Raw genomic sequence first — 12,218 nt, forward strand, 5'->3', positions numbered from 1 at the left:
CAACTAGACTCATGTATATTGTGGCCCGTTGTGCCTCCTCCGGGCATACTAATGAAGAAGCGGTCAGTCCAGACGTGCAACGCGTGCCCTACGACGCTTCCCGCACATTCAGGGGAGAATTTCGATATTAATGATTTATGCCATATTTGCATACAAACCTAATGCAAACCCACTCAAGATAATCACATTTTGCCAGGTCTGAATTGAGTTTTACAGACGTCTGTGCTACTACCCCCACCTTCTTCTTTTTTTTTTTTCCACCCACCATGTAACAGTGGAATGTGTGTCATTTCTTTTTTCCTTTTTTTGTTCAAGCTGCGGGTGATCCCCCCAACACAAGGGGTTTACAAGTGGATACATAAAGAAGGACTGTAATAGTGCATTTTACTGAGACAAGTGTGCCTATTATTTCCCTTCCAGCCACGCAACAGTAGCGTATGAAACAGGACCGGCAGAAACAGGAAGGATAATAGAAAACACTGACAGCGTTGTCAACGAGGATGGTAAAAATGTTAGTTTGTCCTGAAAACACTGTATCCACATTCTTCCCTTATGTTTCTATGTCAACTCATTTCAACTAGCTGAAATATACAACTCTGATTTTTTTCAGGGAACATTTGATGATGACTGCGACCAAACTGAGCTACTAGTTGGAGTATATTTCAGCCGAATACAAAAACACAATAAGAAAATTTTTGCAGATCTTATTTGCAAAAATTTGCAGATACTTCAGTTAAACATAACCTGAAGTGTTATCAATTAAGAAACTAAGTGGCTACGAAGAGACCAAATGCACTGACAGCTAATAGCTATTATGGGCCAGCAGTTTTAAACAACTTTTCTGCCAAATAAATGAAACATATTTAACAGTTAATGTGAAGTATCTTATACAGAATTACTAAAACACTTATGAACCTAATCACTTATAAGTGATTTTTTCCCACCTTTAGCTAATCAAAATCCTGTTTACATCTGGAAAACAATTTACATCAGACCCAAATTATGGTTTTGCTTTTCAAAGTGATTCCATAGAGCTTCTTAGAGAAGCTAAATAATCACTTTTATCTCATTTAAATCCTAGGACTCCTAAAAAAGGGATTTGATTTTACTCATATCCTCTATAATGCCTAAATGTGATTATTAGTGCAATAAAAAAAGCCTGAAATTCAAAGTTAAATATTTGTAATGGCAAACACAGCTATCCACTTGACATTTCTAGCTTCCAGATTAACGCATGTGGACATTCTGCTACAAAGACTTTCTCTCTTTTTAAGAATACTTCATAGTGACTATTATCTTATTTCCTTGTGCCCATAAATACTGAGTTTGCTGTCTAGTTGCAGCCATTTAGTTTCCTTTTTGCTTTGGACATAACAAAAAATATCAATGATATTATTAAAACTAATGAAACCATTGATTGACATTAACTATGTGTCACTGGTAGATGGCTCATGGATACTGATGTCCAACAGCACTCATTTTTACTCTCTTTTTACACAGACACTCGACCACTAGCGAGCACTGTAAAAGAAAAAAATAGGGAGGGTGAGATAAAAAGACCTTTTTTTCTTCAGTCTCAAGGATCAGCTATAACCTTAGCAGAATCATGAAAGCTGACAGTTCATTTTTCACAGGGTCATAGATCGACGAATCTTATAAAGTAATGGGCTTTTGGGAGCCGGCTTTATGAGGGCTAAGATGGTTAAGAGACATGTGGAGGAGATGGTACAGGGAACTGAGGTCCTGCTCTGACTCATCCAGGGTTATTCCCCCCATGCTGAGGAGCAGGAGGGAGGAACTGCACTCCCAGTAATATAAACGTGTAATAAAGATTAATCTGTTGCTAGTCGCCAGGCTGATAGCTTCTAAACTTGCTTGAAATAAGGCTCAAATCACTTCAGGGCCAATCTTGAGATATTTAGTGAGTGTTTGGGACTACCTTTGTGGGTGTCAAGCAAAAAATAAAGGGTTTATGCATTTGTGAGCTTTGGGGTTTATGTGTATGCAGCAATGGTGCAATTTAATCTACCTTATAAGTTTTGTTTTATACAGGTATAAGGCTTTTGTTTCTGTGAGGTTGTTTGTAAATATGTGTGTGGTTTCCAGTATTAACTATGCCATGAGGTGTCACACATGCTCACCGGTTCCATCAGACCTCTTCACGCCGCCCGTGATGGATCCGCCACTTCCGCCTCCCAGGCCGTTGAACGTAGGGGTGGAGTCGTTACTGTAGGCTCGGAGGACAGACAGCATGGTCATTTGCTGCTCCAGGTGGGCCTGCGGATCAGCCTTCAAAAGTCCCGATGCACCTTCCGAGGACAGGAGGCCCAGGCCCTGCTGCCACTGCTTGTCCAGCACCAGGTTTTGGTTCTGGGCTTGGGGAACCAGGGACAATGGCTTCATGGTGTTGGAGGAAGCTGGTAAACCAGCATTGCTCATTAGAGTAAGAGAAGAGTCATCTTGCAGCTGTTTAGCGTGAGACTGGCTGTGGTCAGAAGCAGGACTGCCTTCTTCCTCTTTATCCAAGTCCATTTGTTCATCATCATCTCTTTCCTCCTCTTCTTCAGCCACTCTACCGTCATCATCCTCTTCCTCTGAGTTATTCTGTAGCTGGGGTCTCTTTGGAGTGTTTGAAGGGGTCCCGCATCTGCTGTGCTCCCCAGCTTTTGTGATTTCTTCATCTGATCCAATGCGGTCATACTCAGTTTCTCCACAGGAACCCCTGTCAGCAATCTGGTCATTCACAGCTGATGGTGTTCCTCCAATGACCTGATTGTGCAGTTCCAGTCCCTGCTCCGCTATATAACCTTGAAGGCCTGGGGTAACTCTTGAAGAGCCATCATACAGACCACCGAACCTCCTGAAGAAATCACTTTGGAAGGGGTTGTATGGTTGGTCGATGTGGTTGTTCCAAACTCCTTGGATTTTCTCACTATCTCTGTCTCCTTCTCTCTCCAGTGCCAAAGCAGAGCTCTTGATATTGGAAGAATGAATGGTAGAGTTGGTGGGAACACCCTCTTGCTGAATCTCCTTGCCGGCATCAGCCCGCTGCATTTGGGCTTTACCCAGGTGGTTAGCTTGAAGGTGTAGAGCCATGAGTTCCAAAGAGGAAGTAGAGAAAGAGCAGAAGAGGCAGCCGTGCCAAGCCACATTATCGTGAACAGTGATCGAGGAGCCAGGCAGGGATCCGGGTCCAGACTCAGGACGTACTGATACAGAAAGATCAAGAGGTTCATACTGGGACCCAGGCTTTCCAGTCTCTGAATGCTTCTTGGCTTCTGGTTTGTCATCTTTCTCTTGGTCACTTGAGACAACACGTTTGGCTTTCGGCTCACCGTTATCATGGTAACGCTGAACTGGGAGATGGACAGGGTTGTGGTTGTCAGCAACATCTTTCTTCATAGAGCTGAGGACAAAATTGTCCATGAAAGCTTGGAGAGAACCTTGGAAGTGGACTCCGTTCCCTATCATACTTTGGTAAGCCCTGCTCAGGTCGGAGAAGCTGGCGGCACCGTCAGCTGCTGAAACAATGGGGGATTGGCCATCCAGAGTCTTCAGGTTCTCAGCTGAATGGATCGCATCAAAACGCCGATCCCCACGATCGCGATCTCGTTCATGTGGCGCTATGATACCAGCCGATGCCCACTGATGTGGCAGCAGCGGACCAGCTCTGAAGTCCAGATTGGCTGGCATGCCCTTGAAAACATTACGAAGTACATCTGGTCGGGCGAAGATCCCACTACCTGCTTTCCCAGGATCATCTTTATGGTCTGAAGATGTGTTGTGGCCAGAGGACGAGCCTGATGTGTTGGAGCCGTTTTGACGTTCACGATGGTGGCGCTCCAGGTGGTATTTCAGACTGGCAGACTGGGTGCCAGCATAGTCACAATGAGGGCATCGGTAGGGTTTCTCTCCTGAGAAGCCAAAACAGAGACAGAGAGCGAGAAAGAAAGAAAAAGACAAGGAAAACAGTGAATAATTAACCTGCTTATTACATTAACTCTATATCAAAATCTATTTATTGGAGCAGGGAAAGTGGACCCTAGGGTCATGTAACCTCCCTCAACAAAGAAAATTAGGTCAAATGAGCTCACCAAAAAGATATGCATTTCATTAACCACTAAGAGAAAGGATATTAGTTCATATTAAAAATGTCAGCTTTAGGTACCTAAAAAAAGATGGCTTTTAAAAGTAGAAGGAAGTTTGAGAAACATAAACATACAAACACAAACAAGAAGAAAAAATAGGCTACAACTAATGAACCAGAGAAGTCTTTCATTCAACAACAACTACGGGTGACTGGAAGTCTTCTGTCTTCCAGTCAGCGGTCCATCTCCGCCTGATGTCTATATATGTGTTAATGTGCTTATGTTAGGACAGGAGCCGGCCAGTGGTCATGGGCTGATCCAGCTTCACCAAGTGAGCCATCACTCATATCAACACCATAAAGACGTTTCACTATATGCTGCTTTCGATTCACTGGTACCGATGATAATTTCATCTGTGAACAAAACTATCTGGATGTTATCTGTTCTTCGAAGGATGTATTTATAACAAAATGTGCGTGCAAGGGTGTGTGTTTGTGTGTTTGGAGTGGGGTCACTGTCTCTGTTCTCTTGCTTTGTTTGCTCTCAGGCGTGTGCCTTGGCAGTGAGAGTGTAATTTCTCGGACAATCCCCATTTGCAGCTTCTCCTGTGGGGTGGGAGGATGTTGGTGTGTGTGTGTGTGCGTGTGCGTGTGTGTGTGTGGGTGTTGATGGGAGGAGGTGGAGGGCTCTGAGAGTAATGCAACCCTGACCACACTGCAGCGAATCAAATAAGAATACAAACTAGGCTAAACTGCTATGTAAAAGTAATAAAAGGACGAGGGGAAAATTGCAGGCAACACATGCGGACCACATGTCTGTTTGGAGCCCGGTGATAAAGAACAATATGATTCACTACAGAGGATACAGATGAAAGTGATTTATATTACAGTAAAAGACGGGGGAATCTGTTCTGTAACATCTACATGTGTTTATTTATGCTTCACATCCATATTCATGGATATTCCTGATGATGGTTTTACTCTAGCATTATTCTGCTTGAAGTAGATCTTCCATAGGAATGATACTTATGTTGAAATAGAACACATCCTGCTAGCAATTATAATAGGCTTGGCGTCTGAGCCAGATTTGGATTCATTAAACAATGAACAAAGAGGGAAAAAATGCTAAGCTTGATTTTTTTTCTTTCTTTTTTTTTTGAAACACATACATATAAAAAGTTGCCAGAGTGGAATTTCTGTAAGAGGGATAACAATAACTGTGTGTAAAGGCATGCAGATTGGTGGGAAAATAAATAAAAGGGGAATCGGATGGCTGTAGAGTTTAGTATGCGCATTCTTTCTATATATTTAAAGTATATGCCAATAAAATATTTAGATTATACGCATGGAAAACATTTCATAGAGAAGAAAAAAAAGCATTGTTACGCAAGGCTGGTTTGAATGATTTAAGTCGGGCTGTGTAGTAAATCATGGATATAATTAGCAAATGGCATACTGCTCAAGTAATTTATCATTATTTAGAGGGCACCATTCCAGAAAAAGACTCTGTGATCTGCAGACCTACTGCAGAGTTCTCAAATAAAGGGCCACAAACACCAACTCAATAGAATATTGATACGGGAGAGAAAAGAATAGGGGGCTATACAAAAGAAAATTGAAGGTGGAACTGCTGAGGAGTGTAAAAAGAAAGAATAAGAGAAAAAACAGCAAAGAAAAGAGAAGGAGAGCATGGAGAGAGACAGATAACCCTGACGGGAGAAAGAAAGACAATGATTTGATATCTTTTCTCTTACAGCAGAGTGTCTGTGAAGCATAGAGTATATTTAAAATAAACCATATGAGATGAGCTTTTAACCCAATAAGTGCTTCTCCTGTGAGCTGCCGAACAGAGGCTCAGTGCTGATTTAATAAGGAAACGTCCCTGATGCAAATGATCATTCTCAATTCCTCTAACTGGACAAAATGATATTCTAAGAGCCAAATTAGACAGAAATTAGACTGATAAGATTTTTTTTTTTTCCCATCCTCTGTTTTTTCTTCCCTAATAAGACACTGTTAATGTTTAAGGGGAAAATACAGATTTATATGCACTAACAAGGTATATAGTTGTGCTCAAATATGTACTCACCCCTGTTCAAATACATAATTTTTGACCTTTAATGAAACATCTCGAGGTGCAAAAAGGGCTTTTTTTCTAAGAAAACAAAAAGACTTAGCTTAAATTTCTCCCCGACCTTGACATAGGATGTGCAATGATTTGATAAAACCAAAGTTGAGTGTTTTGTCACATAAATAACAACAAAGAAATAACATATCCAGAGTGAAAATCAATCAATAGAATGACTACATCAACAGAAAATAAAGTTTGGAAATGCTCCTGTTAGATTTAAAACTGAAGTTGACAGAGGATCTATGGGGTCCCTCTAAGAGGGCTGTGGGTAAGAGACGTCATCACAATCTGCTAGATTTCAAAATCAAATCAAAATGTAATGCGCTAACAGGCTACTACCAAACAGTTAGTTTTTTTTTTTTGTTGTTTTATATTTTGTCCTCTAACAGAGGTGAATACCAAGGGCTTTTACAGTTTCTTTTTACATCCTGTGTGTATCTAAAGTGACAAAGACAAACCTTCCAAAATATTTTACCCGTGACCCCATCCTACTTATGCTTGTCGGAAAGGCAAAAACAAATGTTCAGAGTGATCTGTTTCTGTCCATTTCCCATTAAAATTAAGCACAGGACTATCTGGAGCAAGTGAAACAGATGACTTGTGCATTTCTGCCTCTCCTTGTGTTTATGGACGTGTGTGCGCACCATTTGGAATGTGTGTGTGAACACATGTTTATGCATGCGTGTCAGCTCAACACTGTGTGCATGTGTGGTGTGTGTGTGCTTGTGTGTATAGGCGTGTGTGTTTGTGTCTTAGAGAGCCATTTGGACTGGCTAAGACATCTGCTCCATCATACGTCAGGGGCCTGGTGTGACATCTGGGGAATATACTGTATCCTGCCTTGCAACATTACACACAATTTACTGCTAAAGGTCATTATGTACCCGTTAATCCACTTTTAATTGATATCAGCCAAACAGCACAACTTCCCAGGCACATGACAGATCATTCCTGCATCAAAGCCAGGAAACTGCTTCGTGGTATTTAAAAATAGATTGGTCAACTTTTCACAGTTGTTAGATTATTTTATTTTATTTTATTTTTAGTATCTAAATGGACGGAAAGCACAGATAGGACATTTTGTTAGCTGTGACGTGGTTTCAAATGATTCAGAGATAAGTACTGTTAAAATGATGACTGGCTGTGACCAGTTTCGAGTCTTTCAAATCAATCTGCCATTGATCCTTTGAACTTAAAAGGTTTAATTTTCTTTGCAATTAGTATAAATTGGTAAAAAAAAAACAAGGCACAGATAAGATTATTGCCACTGTTATAACAAATACACTATATATATTTTTTTTTTACATTTTTGTTGAAAGAAAAAAACAACAAACATGTATTTTATCATTATGGACGTGTGTGCGCACCATTTGGAATGTGTGTGTGAACACATGTTTATGCATGCGTGTCAGCTCAACACTGTGTGCATGTGTGGTGTGTGTGTGCTTGCGTGTATAGGCGTGTGTTTTTGTGTCTTAGAGAGCACAAGTAGGCAGATACGTAAGCAATCATAACCTAAACCTTTTTACTGAAGGTTAAGGTACCCTGTGAATAGTTGTGCCTACTTGTCCATGCTTACTGCAGAGGGGGAAATTAAAGTGGCACAACTGACAGGCAGTGGCGTAAAACGTGGGTATGCCCAACATGAGCCGCACAGAGGCGCTGCGCTAAAGAGGTGGAAATATTATTTTATAATGTGGCCTATAATGTGTCTGCATACACCTCAGAAAGTACACAGAGGAGCACCTGCTGACAGAAAACAGGTAAAGGATTTTTTGTTTAGCTAGAACAATGGCAACATTTGATTTATGTCATAGCAACAATGAGGAAGAAATGCTTAATTAAGGTGTGTTAATAGAACCCAAGCAAATAAAAAATTACCCTTAATATCAGCATGTTAATATTCTTGCTGTCTTTGATGTGTGTTTTAATTGTCAAGTGACATCTTATTAAAAAGGGGCATGAAAGTCTAAAAGTAAAACTAACAAAATAGTGTGAATGTGATCAGATGGGGGGATAGTTATGTTTTTTTAAGTGAGGATTTACTGAAAGGTTATAAACACATAGTATGCAGTGTGATGCAGACAACCTTACGTTTGGTGTAAATCCAGATTATTTGGTCTTAGATGCTGAAGCTGACAAAAGTCAAGATCAAAAAGGACTTCTATCATTTTACTGTCTTCAAATAACTTCTGTAAGTGTCACAGTGATGATACAAGTGCTATTTTATTTCTTTGTAATTGTTAAAATCCACGACAATTGGATAGAAACATAGCTATCCTGAAATGTAACAAAGGGAGGTTGGAACCAAACCAGCAACCTTCCTATTGCAAGATGACTCAGTACCCAATGAGCCACAGCGTGTCACAAGTTGCTATGTAAATCTAGCAGTAACCTAGGAAAACATGAACGACTCTACTCTTTAAAAAGAATTTTGAAATGGCAGAAATTCGCTTTGGCCTTTCTTTTAGGTGATTAACCAGTTTGAACCTCTTTCTCTTTTTCTGTGGTAGACATGTTAAGCAAACTTTTAAAATGCTGCTAAAAATTAAGATGCAAATTAGGTGTGCTTTCATCTACTGGTTTGGTGGAAATACAGTACAGTGACTGTAATTTGGTCAGAAGTTGACGCTACGTATGGCTCTCATAAACGAGATGCAGAGTTGGAAAACTAGCCTGGACCACACATTTCAGAAAAATAGAAGGGAAATTTTGCTATGTCAGAGCTTATCAGCAAATGTGTTTTCAACTCCCTTTTTGCACATTATCGGTAACTCTTTTTCAGAAAAGCCAAAAATGACCTCAAACAAGCAAAGAAATAAATGAATAAATAAATAAACCCTTTTTTTTTTTTGCAAAACCGAATACATCATTTTGAAATCAAACATTTGTATTGTAATACTTAAAAATATGCCGAAAAAAAGTTAAGCTAATGTCCCCATGGGCGAGCCGCTTATCCCTAAGTTGCCTGTCGATCTGCAGTTGATGTGTGAATGTGTTCTAGTGCTCAGCCTTTCGAAGGGTCAGTATGACAGGAAAAGCAGTTTAAAGATACAATATATTTACTGCTGATTTAACCTCAGAGTGAAAATTTAAAAAGTGCTAATGCTTTGTGTTCTTTGACGTAACCCGTTCTGTTATGCACTGTGTTTTTATATACAAAAGTCATTATGAAAAACTGTCAACCACCACAGTCTGCCATGTAAATAACTGTAGACTCAATAGTAATAAAAAAAAACAAAACAAAAAAAAAAACAACAGTTTAAATGTGTCTTCAAAGCCATTCACTTAAACTGTGACAGCATTTTTGGAAACACATTTGCATTACAGAAACTTGATCTGAGGAGCTTTGTGGGTTTTGAACAACAGATAAGCTATAATCTATCCATCATCCTCCAACAGGACTTTCCCAGAAAACGTCTGAACATTAAGGGAGCATTCACGTCAGCCCTGCTTTTCCTCTTTAATCCATTTGCACTTTATTAGACTGGAAAGTCCAGTTGAAAAGCAGGAAGTGAGCTATACTGCAGGGCATTGTGGGTAAATACAACCAAAACACGTGTCTAATGCTAGTGGGAGAAATGACTCACACTGGGGCCGTTGTTGAAAAACTAGAGACAAAGAAATCCTGCAACTGCATCTTTGGTTACAAGGGCGTTGCAGTCTGTCTAGCTTAGAGGTTTTCATGTTGCTATCTTCTGTGGTTCTTGGTGCAGCGCCACCACAGGCAAGGAGGGGAACAGGTTTTTCAAAGGGTTGGTTCATTTGACACAGTAAGTGCAATGTGAAGGAAAGCCAGGTCAATCGAACTGAGTCAACTGGATTGTTAGTTGTGAAAATATCATAAAGTCCATTCATTATACAGTCATTTTTTCTGTCATGCTCTTTCCTTCAGGCAGATACTAAACATACGTTACAGCTTTCATGGTAATTCTGTTTTCTTTGACTCACCAAAATCTTGCTCATACTTGAATAACGTTACAACAGAAACTGAATTTATTATATACGTTAACTCTTGTACTCATTAGGGTTTTTTTTTGTGTTTGTTTTTTTTTTCTTAAATACATTTATTGTATGGTTGTTGTCAAAAATAAATCTTCTAATGCTAGCATCTTTGTCTTTTGGCAGTTAGGGGTAATCTGGCAGTGTTTCTCACATTGCCAGGACTAACTGTTCAATTATTAAAGAGGGAAAATCACACCATAAAGGGATGCTGTATGCACAGGGGAACTTTGGATATTAAGTGTGCTCTACAGGGGAATATTAAATCTTGCACTGTTACTGTATTAAAAACACTGAAGAGAAGAGATTAGGAAAGGATGAGAAAAAGGTAAATGCGCTGAACCCCCCCACACCTCCACACGCAGTTTCTCAGAGGAAGAATGGAAAGGAGGAGAGAGAGGGGCCCAAAGGAGTGAGAGGAATAGAGACGGAGATCACAGGTCCCTCTTGATTCATCCTGATTACAAGGTTAGGTTAAGGTTAAATGACACGGGCAAGTCATGCTTCTTCTCTCCCCCTGTCTCCATTTCTTTCTCTCCCCCTCTGCTCATTTAAAGCGAGCAGGCACTCTTATTGGCTATGTGCTTCAGCCTGAAGTTATGTGAAGCTATTGTCAGGAGCGAGGTCTTTTTTTCTTTTTTCTTTTTTTTTTTACACACAGCTGCTTACTGCTAAATAGTGCCTTGTCCAGAAGGGGACAATCTGGGCCTCTAATTGCTGTCACTGAAGCCTAGATTCATTATGTGACTTTCCCATTAAAATGTGAGCATTAATTTGTATAATGAAATATCACCCTCTGCAGTGTGTTCATTAGCTCTGGCCCCACACTGTAGTGCCACAGTCGCACAATGTTAGCTACCTAGAAAACTGTGGTTAATTTTGCTAATGGATATTTTCCCACTCGATGTTCAAGAGGAAATTAATACTGTAACATTAGCTCTTTAACTTTTTGAGGAATTTAAATTCACTTCATTCCTTTCAAGCCGGTGTTAGTCACTCATTAATCTCCGCATTGCACCGCACAATGCCGCCTTGGCCAGTTCGGTAAGCAACTCTATTGTGTCAGTCACTTTGCATTAGGGTAACGAGAGCTCGGCTGTCATCTGTGAATTTCCACGCATTGTCACCGGAGCACAGAGCAGATCTTCAGCCCCTGCAGAAGTCATCTTGTGGTGATAATGGAGCTGCTCCGATTAGCGCACAGGGATGATTTAAAGACCACATATTGGGGATGCATCAAGCTTCCCCCCCATGTGTGGAAGAGACACTATTAAATCTGTGTTTAAACAGGCCCATGTCCAAGGATACATTCCTTTTGAAAAGACAACATCCTCACTAAACCTTCCAAGTTTTGCGGAAGAGCGAAGGAGGTGGGGGGCGGGAGGTTTGAGAGCTTCTCCGTTGTTTCACTATATGTTGAAATATGAACAAATGAATGTAAAATATACAGTGGAGGAAATCAGATCGGCCTAGTGGTGTATTTTGTTAAATGTTTTGCAAAACACCAGGCCAAGGTGGAGGTCTGCACTTCCTTCATGATAAAATATGGCCCTCAGGGGTGTTCTTACTGCAGCATACTACTCAAAGCAGACATAACTCAGCTCTCTGACCTAACAGATATCAAATGGCTCCCAAAGTCATCACCAGCTACTGGAGTGCTGCTGGGATAGCACAGCCTGGTTGTGCTATTTAACTTAAGAAATCTAATTTTGTAAGTGTTACTGGATGTGTTAGCATGGTGCAGATTGAAGGTTTTCTCCTGGCCTCGGATCAATATGTGCTTTCATTGGGGAAACAAAAGGGGGCTCCTTATCATTTCAGCACCCTGACAGACGAAAAGGAAATACAAGCAAATGAGAACAGACTTTTTAAAACTGCTAAATAGGATTTGCTGTTTGGTTTGGTTTCAGCTCAGGTTAACTTTCTTTTGGCTCAATCCTCCACGTTCATGAACACAGCAGGTTTTTATGACATTAAAAAGCTGCATTTCAATTGACC

The 12,218-nt window shown here is 40.4% G+C and overlaps 1 protein-coding gene across 5 annotated transcripts in view; it reads right to left on the bottom strand.

The window, feature by feature from the left end:
* znf536 (zinc finger protein 536) overlaps positions 1-12,218 on the bottom strand; it is a 236,756-nt gene that overhangs the window by 48,334 nt on the left and 176,204 nt on the right. For all 5 annotated transcript variants that reach the window (XM_044142938.1, XM_044142947.1, XM_044142959.1 and 2 more), the window contains one exon: positions 2,142-3,914. In XM_044142938.1, coding sequence (XP_043998873.1) covers positions 2,142-3,914 — 1,773 coding nt within the window. The remainder of the gene's footprint in view (positions 1-2,141; positions 3,915-12,218) is intronic.

Source organism: Gambusia affinis, linkage group LG02 (assembly GCF_019740435.1).
Source record: "Gambusia affinis linkage group LG02, SWU_Gaff_1.0, whole genome shotgun sequence".
In the NCBI taxonomy this organism is placed as follows: domain Eukaryota; kingdom Metazoa; phylum Chordata; class Actinopteri; order Cyprinodontiformes; family Poeciliidae; genus Gambusia; species Gambusia affinis.